Source organism: Antechinus flavipes, chromosome 3, assembly GCF_016432865.1.
Source record: "Antechinus flavipes isolate AdamAnt ecotype Samford, QLD, Australia chromosome 3, AdamAnt_v2, whole genome shotgun sequence".
Taxonomy (NCBI): Eukaryota; Metazoa; Chordata; class Mammalia; order Dasyuromorphia; family Dasyuridae; genus Antechinus; species Antechinus flavipes.
In genome coordinates this window covers 52,568,543-52,592,323 of record NC_067400.1, presented here as the reverse complement: position 1 = coordinate 52,592,323, position 23,781 = coordinate 52,568,543, and the positions used below count along the sequence as shown (strand labels likewise).

Below are 23,781 nucleotides of genomic sequence, written 5' to 3'. Positions count from 1 at the left end.
GTCTGTCTCTCTGTGTATCTTTCACCCATACTGCCTTTCATATCCAATTACATAAGTTTTATCAATTCTCTGTCTACAACATCTCTCACATCCATCACCTCCATTTTATTCTCCTTACCCCAAGTAAGGCCCCATCACTTCTCAACTACACTATATAGCTTTCTCATCTCTCTTACAAATCTCTTCTCTCTTCCAGTTTATCCTTCACACAGTTTTTAAATTAATGTCTGTAAAGCACAAATTGGACCAAGTGACACCCCAGCACAAGGAGCACTAGTGGCTCCTTACAGATTCTAGGCTAACAACTTCTTTTGGCATTTAAAGTCCTTCACATGCTGACTAAGCCTGCAAATCCCTGTTCCATCATTTCAGTCATGTCTGACTTTTCATGACCCCATTTGGGTTTTCTTGGCAAAGATACTAGAGTAGTTTGTCATTTTCTTATTCACCTCATTTTACAGATGAGGAAACTGGAACAAGCAAGACTGAGTGATTTGCCCAAAATTGCACAGTTAGTGAATGTCTGAGTTGGATTTGAACTCAAGCCCTCCTGACTTCAGTCTTGGTATTCCATCCACTGCTCCACCTAGATGCCCCAACTGTACCTTAATTTTCTTCATTCACTTTCTATTCAGCCCAACTGGCCTACTTGCTAGTATTTCCTGCATGTGACAATACATCTCCTGTCTCCATAACTTTGGCTGTTCCATATTCTCAGAATACACTAATATTAATAACAAATACTTCTATATATTTTGAAGTTAGCAAAGAACTTTATGTACATGACCTCTTTTACTTCTTGTGAGCAACCTTCTGTCATTAAAAAAAAATGTTTCTATCTTCATTACTGCTATTTCCTTAAGAGAGCAGATTACATAACTAGCTGGAATATGAGACTTTAGCTGAGACCTCACTTTTAGTTTTGATGATGATCTGGCTAGTGATAAGAAAATTTCTGTTTCACTTTTATTACCTGAGAGTGTCAAGTAACTAGGTAAGTTCTGGTGTTAATGGTTTGTCTACAAATTCTAGCTATAGCTTTAGTGTTTACTGAACAGTTTACAAGTCTTCCTTTCCTGCTCTCTATTTTTTTTTGTAAATCTCTACTTTCCCCTTCTTCATTCTATAAAATTCCATAGCACCCATCTTGACAATGTAACTAAAACCTATACGAGATTGTTGAAACTGATGGTCAGGGTCCATTGTTTTTTGTATACTTTGTTTGTATTATATGCTATAAGTATATAATAAACTAGATTTTTTTAAAAAAAATTTTGTGCTGGTAGTTTTGATTGATAGCAGTATCAATCAGTGAATACTTGAATAATTTTAATATCACCTCCAAGATAGGTGCTAACACTATCCCCATTTTAAAGGAACCTGAAGTCGTTAAGGGGTTAAATGTCTTGCCAAGGGTCACAGTTAGTAAATATCTGAAGTACAATTCAAAATCAGGTTTTTAGGATTTCAAGTTTAGCACTATATGCATTGTGCCACTTAACTGTCTCAGACATCCCCATCTGCAAGTCTTAGTGCATTGATTTTTGAGCCTCAACTCAAAAGTCATTCCCTCCCCAAGACCTTTCCCAATCCCCCAGCTGTTAGTAGGGCTCCTAGCCAATCTTATATTCTATTTACTTATCTGATTATCTGTTGTTCATCCCCAGATGTAGAGTTGTGATTTTTGTCTTCAAAAACTCAGCACCTAAGACTGCATGTTGTACATAGTGTGAATTGAATAAAGAATAAGTAGTTTACAAGAAAAATTGTGGAAAGGAAATATGAAACAAATAATTAGAATAATTTAATTTGCCAATACGAATTTAACAATTTTAAGATTGTCTTCAAGATTAGCCACTCAAATCCACATTATCCAGTTTTTGTTAATATTACATAAAATTTACAAAGATATATGTTATACTACACTGCTTTAAGATAGTTTCCAAACTAAGGGAGGGGGAAGAAGCATGAAAATAATAATGGCACGAGGGAAATTGAGACAAATGTGAAGGGAAAAAAGTCAGGCAAAGTATTATATGAAACCTAACAGTGTAGAGAGAAGATGAGTAATGTATTCATCAGGGTAATAGTATTCCTTCAAATTGAGTCTTGAAGGAAGCAATTTCAACAGATGGAGTTAAGGAATGAGAAATAGACCCCCAAAAAAGAGGAGTCCATTTTTGAAGTAAGGGATGTAGTATAGGAAATTATATAGAACTTATAGAAAGAAACAGATTTATTCTATTTTGACTAGAATGCAGTCAAGAAGCAACACAAAATAGTAAAAAGGGATGCTGAGTTTCGAGGCAGGAGAGAACTGGGGCTCAAATCCTACTTGTGACACTTAATAGCTATGTGACTTAACCTTTCTAAGTCTCAATTTCCTAATCTGTTAAATGGAAATGTTGTAAAGATCATATGAAATGATATATGGAAAAGCATTTGGCCAACCTGAAAGAGTGTTTATATGTTTCATACATTCTTCCCATAGTACAATATGTTTTTTAAGGAACAAAGATTTAAATGTCATTAAACTATCAGGACCCAGAACAATGCCTTAAAGATGGTAGAAGTTTAATAAAAATTGATTGATACGATACAGAATATAGGAAGAGAAATAATATGATAAAGTTATTAAAGAAAATTGGAGGTAGAATGTCAAAAGTCACGAATATCAGACTCAAATAGCTCTTTTATCAGTAGGTAATGGGGAGCTACTGAAATTTTTTAAGTAGGTATGATATATGAACACAGTAATCAGTTAGGCAGATTGCTTAAATAGTAGAGTGGGAAAAGAGTAGAAGAAGAGATAGACCAGAGGCAGAAATATCATGTAGGATATTTTTATTATAATTGAGTCAAAATGATATTGGAGGCAAACTAACAGCACAATAGATAAAACAAAGAAACCCTAAATTCAAATTCTGCCTCAGAAATATATAAACTATGTGACCCTAGGCAAATCACTTGATGTTTCTGTGTCTCAACTTCCTCATCTACAAAAAGGAGATAGCAATGGCACCTACCTTGAAAATTGTGAGGATAAAATGAATTAAAATATCTAAAGAACTATGCAAATCTTACAGTACTATAAAAATGTTAACTATTATAAGAAAAGAAAATGGCATGAATAGCATCGAGAATTAAGAGGGTTCAGATGTAAAGAATTTTTGCAGAGAAATGAATGACAAGACTTGACAAAAGAACAAATGTCTGGAAAGAAAGAGGAAAGAAGTAAAGTTGATTCATACTTCTGAAGACTAAGATACTAAGGGACTGATTAGTTGTACCATTAAGAGAAACCCAGAAGTTGAGAAATAAAGTGGTTTTGAGGGGAAGTTGATGAGTTCAGTTTGGGACATGTTGGTTTTGCGATTCTGGCAGGGTATATAGGGAGAAATGCAACTGGAAATATGGACTGGGAATTCTGAGGAAGTTGGGGCTGAAGATTTAGATGTAGGATAAATGTGATTAGTGAATATACAAGAATGAATGGAATCACAAAGGGCAAGAGTAATGAGAAAGAAGTCTCAAAAATAATACCTTGGTGAAACTCCATTTATACAGGACAAGAGAATAATGAGGAGTTCTCAAAAAAAAATATCAGAGAGCCAGGAGGAGAAATATAATTCCATGTGCCTTCTATTGACAATTATAGGATTGTAGAATTTGGGATTGGAGCATTAATATATTTTTGTATTTTTTTTTTGGTAAGATTTTTGTAAGATTTAAAGCAGCTCAGATCTGGGGCTGCTGGATAGCACAATAGATACAGCATCAGGTTTGAAGTCAGGAATACCTGAGTTCAAATCTGGTCTCAGACACTTACTGGCTATTTGACTCTGAGCAAGTCATTTTACCCTATTTGCCTCCATTTCCTCATCTATAAAATGAGCTGGAGAGGAAAATGGCAAACCACTTCAATCTTTGCCAAAGAAACCCTAATGGGGTCACAAAGAGTCAGAGATGAACAAGTATTTAGAGTTATGCGAGATCTTAGAGGTCTAACCCACTTAATTTAAGAGGAAGAAAATAAGAACAATTCACAAAGAAAATGAGCAACACAAACAGGATTCAAATCCAAGTCCTCTGAACCCAAATTCCAAGCTCCTTCAACTACATGATAATGCTTTGGGTGATCATCTCTTACTTAGGATTACAGCAAAATGATGTCCCTACCCCAGTAATAGTTGAAGGAGATTTTCCAAGTACCTACCAAACCATCAGAATTTTGTAGGTCAGACCCACAATTATAGCATAGAATCAGGACAGGCAAGTGAACACTGCTTGTTAAGGATGCATGTGAATACTAAAAATATCATGGCATTCAGAACCCAAATGTCAGACAGATAGTTAGCAGAGAGAAATAGAGAGAGTCCTTTTGAAATACAGTTCTAATTAATTATCTTCCTCATCAAACACTCAGCAATTTTCTCCAGGTGACATGCCCTATTTCTGTCCATTCCTTTGCCCCTCCTTCCACCTCCACTTTTCATACCCTCTAAGGCCTTTAAGGGAAAGGAAAAAAGAAAGAATTTAAAAAAAACATGGTTATTGCTAGCACATTGTGGTTTCTATGTTCTTTCATTAAATTATAGGAAATGAGTTCCCAAGACTTGAAAACTAGGGAATTTTTTTAAGACACCTAGTTTTCTCTGCATAAGGGTTTCCATACTCACTGAATGTTTCTGAGCATGAGTTTCATGAAGAATAAGTTCAATATATGTCCTCAGAGTTCTCTGGTAGGGAGATAAAAGAATCATACAGAGGGAATTTGTGAACTGGCTTTAAGAATGGCCATTTTTCTCGAACATGAAACATTGGGGGAGAAATGCCATCAGTGATTTGAAATATGATTCTTAACTCTCCCAACTATTTCCCCACCTTCTCACTCTCCACTCTAGATCTTTATCCACCTTATTACCTGAAAGATGATATTGCACTGCTAATTAATGCACTGTTGTTAGAGTTGTAATTTAGTCCAGAAATTCTGGAGGAAAATGCCTTATAAGAATTATGGAAATTGAGTGAATGAACCACAGTGGTTCCATCTTGTGACTCAATTATGGATATAGTTATGTTTCCTTTCTATTCAATTACAAGTCTAATGCAATTTTTGTCTTGTGAGAAAACTTTATTCAATTATGGGAATTGTGAGAAAACTTAAATGCATTTTTTGACATAGCTCCCTGTACCTGGGAAGCTGGACCACCTCTACCTGCTGCTTTGAGATCCTTAACTAAGGACCTAGGTCATGTTAACCAAGAACCCCATCAGATTTGAAGACTTATGGAAGAAACTTTCTCCCAATTATATAATTCAAACAATTTATATGTCATAGCTGAAAATTGGACTTGAACTATTCAATCAATTACTCTTTCTTTATTCCTTTAATTGAATACAGATACTTAAGGATGGGATAGGGCAAATGGGACACTTCTTTTTTCTGATTTCTGAGGATTGCACCTATTCGCTCATTCCCCTCCCAATTTGGAAAATCCTGAATCTTTCTTCCAATTAGAAATATTAGAAGTACCTAATTGTGTATTCTGGTTTCTATTTTGTTAATTGTTTTCCTTCAATGCATTAACAGCTGTCTTCCCCTGTAGTCAGGGTCTAGTGCTAAGCTGAAGAGGCCCGGTCTCAATTTGTTATGCAATTGGCATACAGTGCTTAATAAACTGATATATTCAGAAACTTGAACCTTTATTTCTTCAGTTACTTCAAGATTTTACCCATCACTGCCATACAAGTCTTTGATCCTGCAATACCATTATTGGACCTATATACCCAAAGAGGTTAAAGAAAAAAGAATTTAAATTGATAAATATTTACAGAAGTTCTTTTTGCCATGGCAAAGAACTAGAAACTAAGGAGGTGCCCATCTATTGCAAATGGATAAACAAATTATGGCATGTGAATGTAAGAAAATGTTTTTGTGCCATAAAAAAATTACAAAATGGACAATTTTAGAGAAAACTGGAAGGATTAATCTAAAATAATGCAGAGTGAAGTGAGCAGAACCAGAACAATTTATGCAATAACAACACTGGGGAAAGAAAACTTTGAAAAACTTGAAAATTCTAATAAGCATAATGACCAACTATGCTCCAGGAGACCAAAAATGAAGCCTGATCCCCACCTTTTGATAGAAAGATAATGAATTCAAGATGCACAATGATATAAATTTTTGGACAGGATCACTTTAAACTTGTTTTGCTTCATTATGCAGATTTGTTATAAAAGTTTTATTTTTCTATTTTGCTGTTGATTCACCAGGAATAGGGGAAAAGAAAGGAAAATAAATATTTATTAAATTAAAAATAAAATAAATTACTCTTATATGTAAGGACAATATCTCATTGAAGTTTTGCTTAAATTTTTTAAAGATTAATGCATTTTTCTAGGAGTAGTTCCTAAAGCACTCTCTTGCTTAGGCAGTTAATAGAAGATATGGGTTGCTAAGGAGTTGCTAAGTTATTATATGAGTATATATTTTAAATTACACAGAATAGTATTTTCTCTGTTGAAATCTAAAAGGAAAAAGAATTTTCATTGTTATTTAAAGAGAAAGTAGAACATCTTCTCCTGGTTGGAGAAAACACAAAAGATTTTGAGCTTCCATCACCAAAAAAAAAAAAAACTTTTTCATTTATGGAGAAAGGAGAGGAATAAATTTAGAGGGGGAATTTTATGGGATATTAGTTTATAAACAGGTATAAGTAGGAGATTGTCATCTTCTAGATTTCTAAATTGTAATGGCCAAACTCAACAGATGAGGAAAGCTACAAGGGGTTTTGGCAAGAACATGACTTGAAGCCAACATTGGGCATATATCCACAGGAAATAGAGAAAATTATAAAAAATTCTAATCTAAGTGCAAAAATCAGGGTGGGATAAACTGATAAGAAAGTTAATTACTTCTTTAAAAAAAAGTCTTGCTAATAAGAATTATTTGCTTTATTGAATTTAGTTGTCTTAAGAAAAAGATCTCATTTGCTAGGGAATTTCTTGCTATAATCGAAAATTCGTATAATGCATTCTCCTTGAAAAAACACTACTAGACATAGGTATCTATTGCCACCTAGTGATAGAATACTACAATTGTAAGAAAATTATCTAAGCTCTTTTTTCCTCTAAAGGTTAAAATAACAAAACAAAATAAAGTCATAAAGTGACTAAGAACTACATATTAATGTTTTACTCTCTAGGTACATACCAGCATATAGCTTTTCCTATTTTGTCATATAAAACTTATCAATTTTTTAAGACTTGCAAAACATTTTCCATCAGTTATCCCCTTTTGGTGCATGCAGATTGAAATTACACAGGGCTAGCTATCTTCTCTGTAGAGAGCTTTGTCATTATGCAATATTATATAACAAATGAGTAGAGGATATGAATGTGCCTGATGTATTTAATGCATTGGAATCATTTGAATTTAAGCTGAAACCTTCCAAATGTGTTATCTTCTCCATTAAAAGGTGAATTCCTGAAAACAAGGACAAATTTCCTATTTGTATTCCCAGTGATTTGCACAGAGCATTTAATCAATGTCTTATTCATTCATTCATCCAACAATAGGACAACTGGATGCTGAAATCTAAGTTGGATAATTAACTAGTTTCATGACTTTCAGGAAATTATTGTACTTGTCTGGGGCTGATTCCTCATCTAGGAAATGAATAGGTTGGACCACTTGATCTCTCAAATCTCTTTCAGCTCCCACATTTTATGGCATGTGTATATTTTTCACTTATGCCACCAGGAACAACTAGGGACTTAATAAAATATGCCAAGGACCATTTGACAACATTTTTGGAAGGCAGAAGGGAAAAATAAGTTTCAGGACCAACAATTTGAACTCTGCTGAAACATGATCCATGGTCATCCGGGTGTGATCATTCTTGCTAATGAAGTCAAAATATGTTTTCAATTGATAGTCAACAAATTTAGATACTTTAGTGAGAAAGGATGTTACAGGAGAAAGATCACCAGACTGGCAATCAGACCTAAGTTCCAGTTCCAGCACTCAATTACTATAGCATTTCACTCTCTATGCTTGAACTTCCTAAACTAAAATAGGACTTCCACTGCCTACCCTATAGTGTTGTGAGCAAAGTGGTTTGGAAAGCTGAAAGGGCTCTAGATATATGAGCTACTATTATATACCTCAAACCTATGCACCCTGAAAACAAAGGAAAGATAAGAGGATCTGAAATGAACTCCATAGACCTCACCATCTTTTTAGTCCTTTTTCTCCTCTGGTACTTTCCTTTTATTTAAGTGAATTTCAAGGATCTTTTCTCTAGTGCCCTACAACAAGCAGTTGGGCTTCCCTCTGCGACGCAATGGGCAAAATTCACATTAAACTGGGGTTTGAACAGTGACCACAGAGTAAAAAAATTTGCATTTCCTTTACTGAAGCTCAAACTTTGAAGAAAAAGGCAATGTGATTCTATGTGATTCTATGAGAAAATTCTCTTCCAAATTTCTATCTCCCAACAGTAACATTTCTCTAGAGGCAAAATTAAGTATTCTCAAAGTTCCCATATTCCTTCTCTACCTCACCATATTCCTTAATAATTACTTTTAAATGTAATACAATACAAGAAAAACTTTGGAATTTCATTATAGTGGGGGAAAGAAGATGAAATCCCCAAAGAGAACACTGATTGATATCTTGTATTTTATTATTTAATTGTAGTTTAATATTGCCAGATAAATGCAATGTGAGAAACAAGAATAAATTTACTAACAATGAAAATTGTCTGAAGGTAGAATAGGCTACCTTGAGAGAGAGTGGTTCAATTGAATTCAATTCATTAAATGTCTTTTCAGAACCTATTAGTATAGAACGCTATGCTAGAGGGTGTGTTCCCTTTTATAGATGAAAAGAGGGGCGACTCTTTTGTAATACCCAGGGGGAATGTTGAAAATATAGTTGACTATATTTTAGCAAAGAAATTGCTAAAGCTTTGTAATCTATGCTATTTTTGTGGCAAAGATGGAGAGATATGAGCTAGATAATAGTAGGATTTTATAAATCAAAATGATTTAAATAATCAACTCAAAAGGAATCATTAATGGTTCCAAGTCAACGGAGAAAATTGGTATCTAGTGGAGTTCCCAAAGTATCTGTGCTTGCCCCTGTGCTTCTTTTAAATATTTTTTTAAATTTTGTTAAGTCTTTCCCAATTAAATATTTTAAAAAATTTTAACATTCATTTTCTAACTTTTTAATTCCAAATTCTCTCCCTCCCTCCTTCCCACACACCATCCTTCCTTCTGAAAAGGCAACTAATTTGATATAAATTATACATGTGAAGTACTGTAAAACATATTTCCATATTGACTGTCAAAATATTTTGGAGATACCCTGTTTCCCACAGCTAAGGCTCAGCAATCAGGCTGTGCCCTAAGCTTACCATAACAATAATCCTTTGTGTTCAGGATGCTATCACTCTCCAGTGAAATATTTGCTTGGATCAGCACCAGGTGTTCACTGAGGGATTTTGCTCTCCCTATTTCTCAGGGCCATCCATCACATAGTCACAATCCCTGTTCCTTGTCAAATGATGGGTACTGAACTCCTGTTCCCATCATAGAACTCTGGTTCTGTGACTCATAGGGTGGGTGTGATCCCCAAGAGCTGGGACAATATTGTTCTCACAGGATTTGTGGGAACAGTAACTCAAGACCTAAAAATGATTATGTCATAATCCAGCTCACTTGTCCTATATAAGACCTGCCTTGGGTCCAGCATTTTAAATCCTCTTTTTAGGAGGGAAGCTTCTATTTACAAATGTCATTTTCCTCATCCTGAAATTAATTAAACTTATGTTTGTATTCCCCCTGAATTACAAATTTTTTTCCACCACAAAAAGAACTGTTATATTTTTGTACAAACAGGTCTTTTTCCCTTGTCCTTATTTATGAGATACAGACCTAGTATTATGATTCATAGCCCTTCAGATATAGTTCCAAATTGTTCTTCGGAATGATTGAACTTGGTCAAAACTCCACTAACAAGTTTAAACTTCTGTCTCTAGCCTGTTCTGTTTAGGTTCTAACCACCCATAGGTTCCAGTCCAGTTGATATAGTCATGTTGCAAAAGAAAACACAGTCCCAAAAAAAGAAAGTTGTTTGGTTTTTTTAATTAGATATGCTTCAATCTGCATTCAGAATTCATCAATTCCATCTTTTTCTGAAGATGAAGAACATTTTTCACATGGCTCCTTTGGAATTTTCCTGGATTTTTGTCTTGATCAGAATAGCTAAGTCTTTCACTGTCAATCATATTTACAATATTGCTGTTACTATGTACAATATTCTCTTAGTTCTTCTGACTTCCCTTTGCATCAGTTCATATAAATCTTCCCAAGTTTTTCAGAAATGATCCAACTTGTCATTTTTATAGTATTCCATCACAATTATATACCACAATTATTCACAATTTCCCAATTGATGGGCATCCCCTTGAATTACAAATTTTTGCCACCACAAAAAGAACTGTTATATTTTTGTACAAACAGGTCTTTTTCCCTTGTCCTTATTTTTGAGATACAGACATAGTAGTATGATTCATAGCCCTTCAGATATAGTTACAAATTGTTCTTCGGAATGATTGAACTTGGTCATCACTCCACTAACAAGGCATTGGTGCCCCAATTTTTCCACATTCCCTTCTGCATTTATCATCTTCCCTCTCTGAAATGCTTATTCATATCCCCTTTTCTCATTGAACTCAAAATGTCCAAAAGGCAGTTGGTAATATGACTGAAGTTCAAGAGACAGAATCTATGGGGACTGACATTAAAGAGAACATGGCTATTGTGTAATATAGGAATTATAACTGAACTAATGGTGCTACTGAGCTCACCATCTTCATAGGATGGAGAAAGAAGAGATAGTTTCAGAACAGAGACCCCTCCCTGCTTAAGGATATGACATAAATTAGACTAATAAGAGGATGATATAGATAATTCCAAGTAAGAGAAAAGTTAAGAGAGAGTAGTGTCATGGGAGCCAAGAAGAATTTAACTAGGAGGAGGAGTGACAATACAGAACCCCAAGATGTTTAGAGTTGTCCTTAGAGAACTTCTAAACTTTTTCTACTCAGGACTTCTTTTCACCCCAAAATAATTTTACTTGACCCTGGATACATAGGTATATAAAATAGTTCTTCAAATCAAATATTTTCTTATAATAAATCATAATTTTACAACCCCCCATTCTGTTATGAGACCCTATATGGGATTGCAAACCATGGTTTAAGAAGCTGGGATTTAGACCAAGTCCATCAGTTTTCTGACCCAAAAAAAAAAAAAAAAAAAAACTACAGTCAAATTAAGGGAAGTGGTTTACTCAGGATCTGTGGCAGAGATCAGAATATAGGAATTCTCAATCCTTGAATTGGGACTATATTGTGAAAAACTTTGAGTTTTAGGCAAAGGAGTCTAGATTATATCCTCTCAAGACGGACAGTTATTGAAACTTTTGAATAAGGGCATTACACTATAAGACAAAGAAAGAATTTTTCCATGAATACCATGTATTCAGTACAGTTGATTCACTTATGAGCATTGAATTAATCTGTCACAATTAGTCTTTCCCAGCAGGCCACAAAGGGAGCCAGTTCACGGTGATTAGGAAAGTTTTCCTATTACTGTGCTTTTATAAAAATTTGATGTCCCTAGCTCTATTTTACTGCTACCAAGCAGATACAACATGGTAATGAATCACTTGGTGGTTAATCAGCACCTCTGACTGTCTCCTATCTGAAAGCTTTTAGCAACACGTAAACACATTGTAAATGAAAGTTAATTTACTTATTAGTTACTAAGAAATATTATATAAATCAGATAATATATTGATATGAATGTTTTGTCTCATGGTACAACAGATTGTCTTAAGGAAGACTTGAGAGATAATTAAGGGACTGGACAGAACAGAAACTGAGAAATAGTTAAAGCAAAGGTAGCTAACATGACCTTCAGGCCACAATGTACCTGTAACACATCCCAGTAGAACCTGAACTAAATTAAGATATAAATGGAAAATATTTAACACAATAAATAAAAGTACAAAACACAGGTAATGTTAAAGTATGGTTTTCTAAATCCATATGTGGCCAGTAATCCTTATATATAGTTTAGTGGCCCTCATTCCTATTTGAGTTTGATACTATTGCATAAGAACTCACAAACTGTATTTTTTTAAAATACATATATTATGAACAAAAGGACTTTATATTATTGTGCTGAATTCAGAGTCAGGAAATTTGAATTCTAATTTGGTCCAGTTTTTCACTACTTATATGAAGTTGGACAAGCCCTGTGGGAGCATCCATTTCCATATCTATAGAATTAGAGGGTTGATGAAGATGACTTCTAAAGTCCCTTCCAGTTTGAAATCTATGACTGTCTTTTTCTTTCTCCAGAAAGTACTAATTCCTCCATGGAAACTTGATTTCTAGGAAGAAATGCAATATAAGTGAATTGTATAAAATTAAACGTCTTTATTATTGCTATTGTCATCATGTTGTTGGTAGAATAAAATTAAAGAATTAAAAATATCAAATATTATATATAAATAGACTTGCCACATTTTCTATAATTATCCTATGGAATACATTGAAGACTATGTTTTTTGTAACAAATTCTTCCAAGGATTTTCTCTAAAAGTATTTGTGTTTTTAAAAGCAGGTAGAAATTGAGAGCCTTAAAAAAGAAATCTCCAGAAAGACCCTTTTCTAAGCAAAACAAAAAACAAAAACAAAGAATTTAGGGTCAGATGCCTTGACATTCAAATTCTGTTCTGGGGAACTTTGAGCAAATCTCTCTGCTTCATACCATTCAGTTCCATTATTTGTCAAAGAGGGAAGGAGCTAGCTTATATGATCTCTCAAGTTCCTTCTAATTCTAAGTCCTAAAATTCTAAAATGTTATTGTTATTGGCAAGATAAAAATTGCTAGCCACTGCAAAGCAGAAGTTACTTTTATAGAATACAGATGGGGGAGGGAAGAAGAGTGTCATTTGGCAGCAGGATGCTCAGTAACTGATCTCCCTTTTTTAGCAAATGGATATCTCCTGCAATTTTAAAGACTTAGGTAGTGGGGATAGGTGTAAATGCAGGCTTTTATGAGGCTTTAAGGAAATTTCAATCATGTTTTCTGAATTTCAAGTCTTTTTACTAGAACCTTCAGTAGGGGTGTCATTGTTAAATATAGAACTGGTTTGGGGGTCAGTCTCCTGGGGTCTCCATTCAGCCTCTAAAGTCCTAGATTTTTAGGAGAGAACAGTTTTAGAGGAAGAGAGCTTTAGGATCAAATCCCAGCCTAGCTGCAGCTGGACCAATCCTGTAATGGCACTGGACCTCCACTTCCTCAGTTATGGAATGAGATGATTTCTAAATCCCCTTCTATCTATAAAATTGGGACTCCCTAATAGGATACCTTAGTGCAGTGGTCCTCAAACTTTTGTTTTCAGTATCTTTATCCTATTAAAAATGATTGAGGATCTCTCCAAAGAATTTTTGTTTATCTGGATTATATTTACAGACATTTACCATATTGGAAATAAAAACTATTTTTGAATTTGTAGACTCTTTAAAAGGGTTTTAGAGATCCCCAGGATTCTCTAGACCATACTTTGAGAACCACTGCCTTAGTATCTGCAGCTATTCATCTGGGAGGCTGGCAGAATTCTACCTACAAGGAGATAAACTACTCTCACTCCTTCTCAAAGCTAAATGTCAAACTCCTGGTGGTCTTCTCTCTTCACTGTTGGAAAAATAAAAGGAACTCTTATGTACACATACAATTTTAAGTATTCAAAAGAGATTAAGGTTCAGAATTTTGAAGGATAGGGAGACCCCCTCCCTAAGGATTTTTAATATAAAGCAGGTCAGAGATAAGAAATAAGCCAGCAGTGTACACCATTTGTCTTCAGTTTTCTGTTTGCAGGAAAGCTTAATATTAAGAATCTTATGAACTAGGAGTATTCACTGACTCACTACCAACTGCATTGTTTTTTAAAGAAATATGGCCCCCTGACGTAATGGGTCAACTTAGAGCTAAGTGAAATGAAGAAAAAGGGAAAAGGAGGGGAAAGGAGGAAGAGGAAAAGAAGAAAGTAGAGGTGAAAAAGGAAGAGGAATGATGAGGGGATGCTTGCTTGTAGGGGGCATTCACCATCGTGTAGATCTCTGAAAGGATGAACAAATTTGAGCTTTAGATGAGTTTGGGGTGCCCACTGATGATCTTTCTTGTTGTATTGAACCCCAAGTAGTAAAAAAAAGCAAATGGATATCTCCTGCAATTTTAAAGACTTAGGTAATGGGGATAGGTGTAAATGCAGGCTTTTATGAGGCTTTAAGGAAATTTCAATCATGTTTTCTGAATTTCAAGTCTTTTTACTAGAACCTTCAGTAGGGGTGTCATTGTTAAATATAGAACTGGTTTGGGGGTCAGTCTCCTGGGGTCTCCATTCAGCCTCTAAAGTCCTAGATTTTTAGGAAAGAACAGTTTTAGAGGAAGAGAGCTTTGGGATCAAATCTATATCGCTTAGTATACAAACTACTCCATATCCCAGTGAAGCCCTAGCAATAGGAATGACAGAATTAATAATAAAAACCTTAAGATATTCATCTTGCCTTGAGTCTGCGCAACATACATTGTTTAAGCAGAGGTAAGCTATGCACTAAGACTTTTGGAACGCCCTGTATAGAGTGGATATATTTGATCCAAGAAGACATGAATTCAAATGTTGCTTCAGATAACTTACTAAAGGTGTGACCTTGGGGAGGGTCTGTCAAAGCTTCCCCAAGTTCTAGTTTCATCAGCTTTTTAAAAAAAGGATAATCATAGTACCTATCTTACAGGTTTTAAGACTAAAATAGGCAAATAGGTGTAAAGCATTTAGCCACTCAAAATACTACATGAATTTCAGTTAATATTGTTATTATTATTATTATTATTATCATTATTACTACCAGAGCTTCCCTGTATATGTAGACCTACACCTTACACAATTCATTGAAAGGCAGCTCATGGCCTCAGAGATAAGAGCTCTGAAGTCAGGAAGACCCAAGTTCAAATACTGTTTCAGACATTAAGATCTGTGTGATCCAGAGCAAATAATTTAACCCCTGACTTTCCAATTTTCCTCATCTATACAGTGGTTATGAAGCAGCATCTACCCTGTAGGATTGCTGGGAGGATCAAATGAGATCATATTTGTGAAGTGCTTAGCATGCACATAGTAGGTGCTATATAAATACTTATTCCCTTTTCCTTACTTTCCCTTCACCATTTACAATTAGAATCAGTCTTACACATGGGTAAATGCTTAACAAATACATTTTCTTGATAATTTGAAAAAGTCAAATTGATTACCAGCAAGGGACACAGTCTAGTAGTTAAGACACAATCACAGAAATTCACAGAAGAATTTTGCATTCAAGTCATCATCTCCTCATTCTCACCTCTACTTCATCAATTGAGCAAAGTCTACTCTTATAACTATATTTCCAATCAATATTCCAGTACATAGTTAAATCAACAGAATTTTAAAATCCCAGAATTGTAAAATGGATTCCAAAGGAAATTTTTTTTAGTATTAAATACATATTACTATATAAAGTGCAAGGAGTCCATGTTGATTACAATACATTAATTGTTTCTTTTAAAATAAGAAAGATGATTTTAGAAATTGTGGATTAGCTCCCAATGTGCGGGTGTAGCCAATTTGTCTTTATTGGGAAGTCAGCCATGCCTTCACAGGAGGTAACATAACAACACTGTCTTCTGCTTTTATTTAATTTTTTAAAATTAAAAAAAAAAGAGGATTGTGATCTTAAAACAAAGCTACATGAAACACCTGTGATGTTCTGCATTGGAAATTCAAAGGAATCCAAATCACAGGCTTCCAAAGAACTGAAGTTAAGAAACAAAGGCTTTCACTACAAATGATTTTCAGTGTAACACAAAAAAAGGTCATTTTAAAAATTGTTTCCCCTCCATATTTTAGGTATTAATAAATTAAAGAGGAAAAAAGATGATTTCCCTCCAAGCAATTATGGAATAGTGAACTTTAATTAAAGTATAATTTTTGTGAGCATGGTTTTTAAACAAAAAGATGTATCTTCATGGATCTTGAGTTTCATTTAAGCAGAATTTCCCAGAAGCCCCTGCTACCTACTCAATTCAATAAGAGTAGAAATAGACTGACTTAAGGAGATCTTTACCTTTCAAATTCTGTATAACCCCCTAGAATATAATTAAATCCATAATACAACTCATGAAAAAATTCAAAGCAGGGTCTATTGTTTTTCAAATAGAAACATTGCTAAGAAATCAAAGCCCTTACTTTTCTCTTTTATAAAATAGGGTTAAGCCACTTCATCAGATTATTTTAAAGAACATTTGTGTAAAATTTTCACAAGAAAAATGTGGTTTATCTTTATTATTATTAGATTATAACCATGAGGAAATAATTTCATATATGGGGAAATCATTATTCTCTGTGCCTCAGTTCCTCATCTGTAAAATGAGGATATTTGTAGATTCAGTATTGTTCTGAGATTCAAATAAAATAATGAATATAAAAGGTTTTGCAAATATCAAATCACTATATAAGTATTGAAAGTGCTTGTTATATTTCATTATTATTTAAAAAGAAATAATGCATTGCTACATTCTAAATCTGAAAACAAGCCAAATTCTCCCTTCAAATACACACAACTATAATTTCCTTCACTAAAGCGTCAAAGTAAACACCAGAAGGAAATTGTTTTCACAATGTGATTTATAGTTTCCATTAGTGAGGCCTCCAAACATATAAGTGTCTCTTCTGTTCCTCCATAACAAAGTTATATTTAGGCGAACTCTAAAGGGTCCCAGGTATGTGACTTAATGGACAAATTATATCTATTCAATGAAGCATTTATTTCAACCATGTGGTGAAAACTCCTATGTTCTGATTTATGATGGGATGTAGGAGAAATGGGGGGGGATGTTTTTGCTTATTTTTAGTGAAACTAGGTTTAGTGAAAATAAGAAAACCCTTAGAAAAGCCAAAATAGTTTCTCCTTCACACCCTTCTGCAGACTGATTAGCTTGTCAGTCAAGGATCCTATCCAGTAGTTATTACCTGCAGGCTCATGGGATGGTTCCATTTCTACCTATTTATCTCATCTGCTATATGGACTTCCTCTTTCTTTCTATTGCTCTTTCCCCTGACTCTTCTCATTGAGATGCCTTTCTGACTCCACTTATTTTCTCACTAAAGTCAAGATTATTATGCTCTAGTTGCTCTCCCAAAGGGAGAAGAACTTGTATACTCTAGCAATAAATACTAAGTTGTGTCTATCATTAAGTTACAATATTATAAGTGGTCCTTCACCAGGGCAAGGCAATTCTTTTACTCCTCCCTAACTTCCTCTATGATATTCAATTAAGTAGCTATTCCAAACTTTCTCATCCCTTTTTAAGCCTTCTGAGAAAACAAGAACTAGGTGGGGGTTCAGAGCTCAAGAGGAAAGCAAAAGAGTCAGGATGATGAAGAACCGAAACCTGCTTTTCTGCTCACCTCAAGGAGAAAGGAAAGAAACCTTCTAATATGTTGACCTTCAGGAAGAAAGGGAAATGAAAAGATCATGAAGATCCTACCTTAAATGAAAGAAAGGCCTTCATTTGACAAATAAGGAAACTGAAGCTAGGGAAGGTTAGTTGATTAACCCTGAAAATCACACAAGTAACAAGTACCAAAAGTGAGACGTGAATGCAAATTTTCTGATTTCAGAACCAGTATGTTCTTAAATCCTATCTATTATTTATGGTCAAATTAATTCATGTGCCAGGATCTAGTTAGTTCAGCCCTGCTCTTTTGAGATATGGACACAATATCTGATTTTCTGAAAGAGCTTGGAATGAATGCTTCAAAGTCAGTAGAAGGGCACACACAAACCCTTTTCCAAATGATAAGTCAAGTTGGAATTAAGGAGCTCCTTCTCTATTAATAAACTTGAAGTACCCTCAATCCAGTCATTGTAGTTTATTGAAGATTGTCAATTATTCTGACTAGAGCCACGTGGAAGAGGGATGAGTTATTCTCTTTCCTTACTCCACCCCAAATCTATTACAAATAGCTAGAAGTAATTTGGTGATTTTATATCACCAAGAACAGCTAAGTAGGCAGAATCCCAACAAAAAAAATAAATTTATATTTATCAAAGTTTGACAAACACATCCACACAAATATACATATATACCCAAAAATGAGTGCTCTAGTGGCATTATTACTTTAGAAATATTTGTTAATCAAAATAAATGAGTTCTATATCATATATGACAATTATGGATTTTATCCATGTCCAAGATGTCTAATAACTAAATCAACATTGTACAAAATTATAATGAGGGTTTTTTTGGTGGGGAAAGAAAGTTTCCATAAACTCACCAATAAAGTAATTATTTCCCAACGCAAGCATTTCCTCAGAGAGCACAAGGCCACCCAATGCTTGGAGGAGAGTAACACTTCTGCCATCAATAAGGGAGCATTGCTTAAACCCAGTTGCTGTAACCTTCCAGAGCAAAATAAGCGATGCTGTGGCATCTTTCCAAATCCTGAAAATGAAAGCAAAGGAAAAAGTGAGTCACAAATCATCTTCTGGAAAAATCCATCTTAAGGATCAATCAAACTACCAAAAAAATGATGATGATGATGATGATGATGATGATGATGATGATGATGATGATGATGATAAGATGAAGAAAGTCCCAATGGTTTGGCTCAATTTCCTCATCCATAAAAATAGGTACAATAATAGCACCTCCCTTCTGGAGCTGTTGCCAAGACAAAATGAAATTCTATTTGCAAAGCTCTTTGAAAACCTTAATGGGATATATAGATGCTAGTCATTATTATAAGCAAATAAGCCATCTAGTTACTTATTTTATTCATTTATTGTACATGGCTTTCTACATGTTAAAACTGAGATTCTATCTCCTATTCTCATTCAAAGTGTAGAAAGTAGCTTCTTATGTATGGTATAGAAGATCTAGGCTAAATTATCTTAATTTTTGAAAACTTTCAATACCCATTTTAATAAGTATAAACTAAACATTATGTTTTTCCATACAAAGGTTATTCCCATAATCGTTTATCTGATAAAGAACTGCCAGAATTTAAATAATAATAATAGCTGTCTTTTATATGCCCCTCTTGGGTTGACAAAGTACTTTATGACTTTTAACACATTAGAGCCTAAAAATGCCCCTAATTTATGTATTATTATATGTAATAATATATTATTACATATAATTATTAACTTATATACATATTACATAATTGTACATATTATTAATACATATTACATATGTAATACATATTATTAACTTTATTTTACAGGCAAAGAAAGTAAGGCACAACCAAAATGGTGTGACTGGTCTGAGGTCAGACGGCTCTTTTTATTACATCATAGTTATTTAAATTAATTTGTAAACAAATGTATATACAAAAAGGCTACAACATTAAGTAAAGGGTAACTTTTTAAATAATAGAACACATAAGACTCTTGCAATAATACTTTCATTGTAACGAAGCCTTAATCAGCTAGTCACTGTGTTTAGTTCAAATCATTATCATTTTAAGAGTTTGGAGAAATTCCAGTTGGTTCATGGAAGAATAATTAAAATATTTGAAGAGTCAGAACATAAAAGCTTTTTTTAGGTAAAACTGAAAAGAACAGGGACAATAAGAATGGAAGACTATTCAAAAAGAGCATATGACAGGTAATAATATTCAAATGCGAGTAATTAGTTATTCTTTATTTCACTGAGGCTAGAAGATGAAAAATGAAAAATGAAAGTTGTATGTTGAAAGAGAAAATATTTATCACAGGAAGTTTCCAATTACTAGGTCAGTGTCTATCAACAGATTTCTTAGCCAGTGATGGCTGCCACATATGTCCAATCAGTTTGGGTTCCGATCAGATAAGGAATACAATCAGTCAGAATTCTTATTCTATCTCCACTCCAGAGCTTCATTTAGTAGAATTCCCAATATCTGCACTTCATCCCATAGAAATATCAAGGCTTTTCAAAAAGGAAAAAAGAACTCCTGATCAAAAAAATGTTGAAAACTTACACCTTGGGGCATGAAAGATATCCAAGTACCATAATGTGTGAAATGGGGTAGGTAGGAAGGATTTGGATCAATACTCTTTGGAATCAAGAATTTACAACTTCCTTCATAAAAAGCCCTAAGAGAGAATGCGTCCAGTAGTGTGGTCAAAGTCATATGACCATCATTATATATATAGAATGGCATAAAGATTCCAGCAGTATACTAGGAACAGGGAACATTGACTTAGAGTGATACTCAAATCCACAACTTTTCACTCTGCCATTTACTAGCTATATGATCCTGGGTTCAGCTGTAATATGGAAGTTAGATTGGACATGGGAAATACTGGAAATAGATTATTTCAATTGTCTGGACAAGAGATTATGGGAACCCAAAATCTGTGGTGGATATGTGAATGGAGAAATAAGATAACCAAATAAGCCCCTCTTTTATTCTAGTTGTATAATTTTGTTTGGATAAAAATATTTCAATTTCACATAACTAAAAATTACTATTTTGGGGAAATGTCTATATCTTGTTTGCTCTTGATCAAAATTCTATCCCTAGCCATAGCTGAGAAAGGTAACTGATCTGCATCTCTTCTGATCTTTTTTTACAGTATTACCTTTTGTATTCAGATATCATATCCTATGATATATGGTGTAAGCTGTTATTCTAGATCCAAATTCTGTCAAACTACTTTCTAATTTTCCTCAGCAACAAGGAATGCTTTCTGTCTTTCCCAAGATAGTATATCTCCCATTTTGTTTACCCATACTTAGATATGCTCTCTCCTCACTTGCACCCCATAAAATCTCTTACTTCATTTCAGATGCAATTCAAATATCACTTTGTTAATAAGCTTAGTGATTCAATAAATGTGGAAGATGAGGGAGAGAGAAGAATTGAGACCGATTGCCATGTTATATACGGATTGCTGAGAGAATGGCTCTACCAAAAAAAAATATAGATAGGAAGAGATTTCCTCATTATTTTTATTCATTAATTTTGGGTCAAAGAAAAATTAATATTTTAATTTACAATTTGGGCACTTTATGAATATTAAGTGACCCAATGACTCACTGAAATTGTTAAAGCCTCAACATCTTTTTTGAAGATATCCACCTGCATCCAGATCTTAACATATGCCTTCTTTGTTGTATTGTAAAGCTGTCAAACAACTTCACAAGCACACCAATTACATCATTTCTGTGACACTTTCTCTGCTCCTGGGTGGCACTGGTTGTATCTACACATATAACTGCTGAGATCTTTCATCAATAAGTTGGTTACAAGAATAAATACATCCTATATAAAATATATTATTTCTATTTTAACCCATTAAATATCATTTAATGTTCTCTCAGAAACCAACTTGAAATTCCACCAAACATCCTTAAGAATTATATGGGTCGTGTTTTAATAGAAAATTTGCAGTAACTGTCCAGCAGACACAATAAACGCTTTTAAAAATTAGCAAACATAATCTTCCTATGATACCTGTCATTGCAAAATCAGGCAACTAAAACCAAGAAAACAAAATCACAGACTTACTTTACTGAAGTATTTTGTGGGACTTCAAAGGATACCAGCCTGCCTCCAGAAGAATTATTGGAACTGGCATTCCCACAGGCAATATCTGGGATTATCTGAAAGCAATAATGGCTGGTTATTTTTCATTCTTGATATGTTGATAAGAAAAATAAATCTTATCAGAAGGAAAAACCATCAATAGCATTCTCTCAGTTCCTATTTAAGTAAGAAGAAAAAAACCCTGAGAACTGAGAAACTATCTATCCTTCTAACACCCAGAAATTCCCTCATGGGTTTTCTATGAATTAAAGTAATGGAAAAGATTGAGTTTGAGGGAAGCAATAAAGGTTTTAATCTTTTTATTGTTCAATTTTTCATTCACTCAACAAATCCTTCTTGAGTACCTTCAGGATAGAGATGAACACTTAAAAGATCAAGATTAGTCTTTAAAATGTATCATGCTAATTAGGAAAAAATGTTTTCTAATCATGATGAAAAAAATCCACCAAAAACTCACAACTAATTAGGGGAGGGAGAGAGTAAAGGATGAGGGATAGGAACTTAGGTCTCAGTGAAAGTCCTCTATTTCAGAGCTGGTCCATATATCCTTATGTAGGTGGCCAGGGTTTGTTAGTAAGATAAGCATTCTTTAGTTTTGTTTTATAGTTCCATACACATGTGTATATGTATATATGCATATATATGTGTGTATATATATATACACATGTGTATATAGATATATGCACACAAATGCATGCATGTGAATGTGGCTGTAAATGTATTTTCTCCTTTTTGTTTTATTTTCTAATGACAAAATCCCTAGAAGAAAAACACTGGTATCTATATTTAATCAAAGGAAAATGCCCTTTCCTACAAAACAAACAAATGGAAAATTATCTCAGAATGAAAGATAATTTCCTCAAAAGGAGATATTTTATTCACATCATGATCATGACTGCTGAATTATATTGGGCAAATTATTCCTTTCTTTTTAAAGTAATCCTGCTCCCAACATATCACTCACTCATGTCACACATAAAAAGGGAAAAGATTGTTTTTGAAAGAGCTCATTCTTGGATTAGTCTCTTCTTATAGAATGGGAGTTGCTGATGCTTGCCACTTAATCTCAAAAGATTACAAGCACTATTCATGAAAAGATCCCATTGGTAGACCCTGAATATTGTGATTCTAAAGTGTTTCCAATCTCACCTGGAGGACAGCTTGCATTTTGACCAGAGTCAAAATTAACCTTATTCACTATATAAGGTCTAAAATATTCCCATGTTTCTAAAGAGGTAGCATTAAGTCTAAATGTATTTATGCTACTATGTCTCTTGATTTATCTCTAGTTTCCTGACTATAAAATATCACTGGGACAGAAAGGTGGAACAAATCCATTTTTACATTTACCACAAAAAGAATATTACCTCTTGTCAACCTATCCATAGTTTTAAGTGGCCATAGGATAATGGAACTTCCTTTTAAAGAAGATTCCTAGGGCAGCTAGAGGGCCCAGTAGATAGAGCACCAACCCTGAAATCAGGAGGACCTGAGTCCAATCCTGGCCTCAAACACTTAACACTTCCAAGCAGAGTGACCCTGTACAAGTCACTTAACCCCAACTGCCTCAGCAAAAAAAAAAAAAAAAGATTCCTGATAAACTGAAAATGACATCTAGCATGCATTCAAGGAGGTCTAACATAATTTGATAACAATTTTTTAACTGAAAAGGGCATAAATTTACCATATTTTGGAATAGGCAAGAAAAACACTAAAGTCTAGGTTAACTAAAGTTTCATAAACCATTTGCCCCCCTAAAAATGGGTCATCTGATAAATATGTTTTACATATCCTCTTTCTGTCTAGAAAAAGACAATAGAAAATAGATTACATTGTCACTTTAGTATTAAAATGGACCCTCAAAAAATGGGAACGTTCTCAGATATAGTAAAGATCTATAACTTCTCCCACTCAAACTCCAAAATATTTAACAATACGTACTCATGACTGTCTTCAATACTATATATAGAATGTATGATGAAAACCTTTATTCTTTCAATTCAACTGAAAATGAATGCTTATATAATTCCCAATTCCTATATCCATTACACAAGTTA

At 34.0% G+C, this 23,781-nt stretch overlaps 1 protein-coding gene across 1 annotated transcript in view; it reads right to left on the bottom strand.

Annotated features, from left to right (window-relative positions):
• The window catches only part of DNER (delta/notch like EGF repeat containing), a 330,352-nt gene that overhangs the window by 176,324 nt on the left and 130,247 nt on the right, over positions 1-23,781 (bottom strand). Inside the window, exons 3-4 of the mRNA XM_051983379.1 lie at positions 21,686-21,780; positions 18,464-18,630 (exon numbers count right to left, since the gene is read on the bottom strand). Of these exons, the coding sequence (XP_051839339.1) occupies positions 18,464-18,630; positions 21,686-21,780 (262 nt within the window). The remainder of the gene's footprint in view (positions 1-18,463; positions 18,631-21,685; positions 21,781-23,781) is intronic.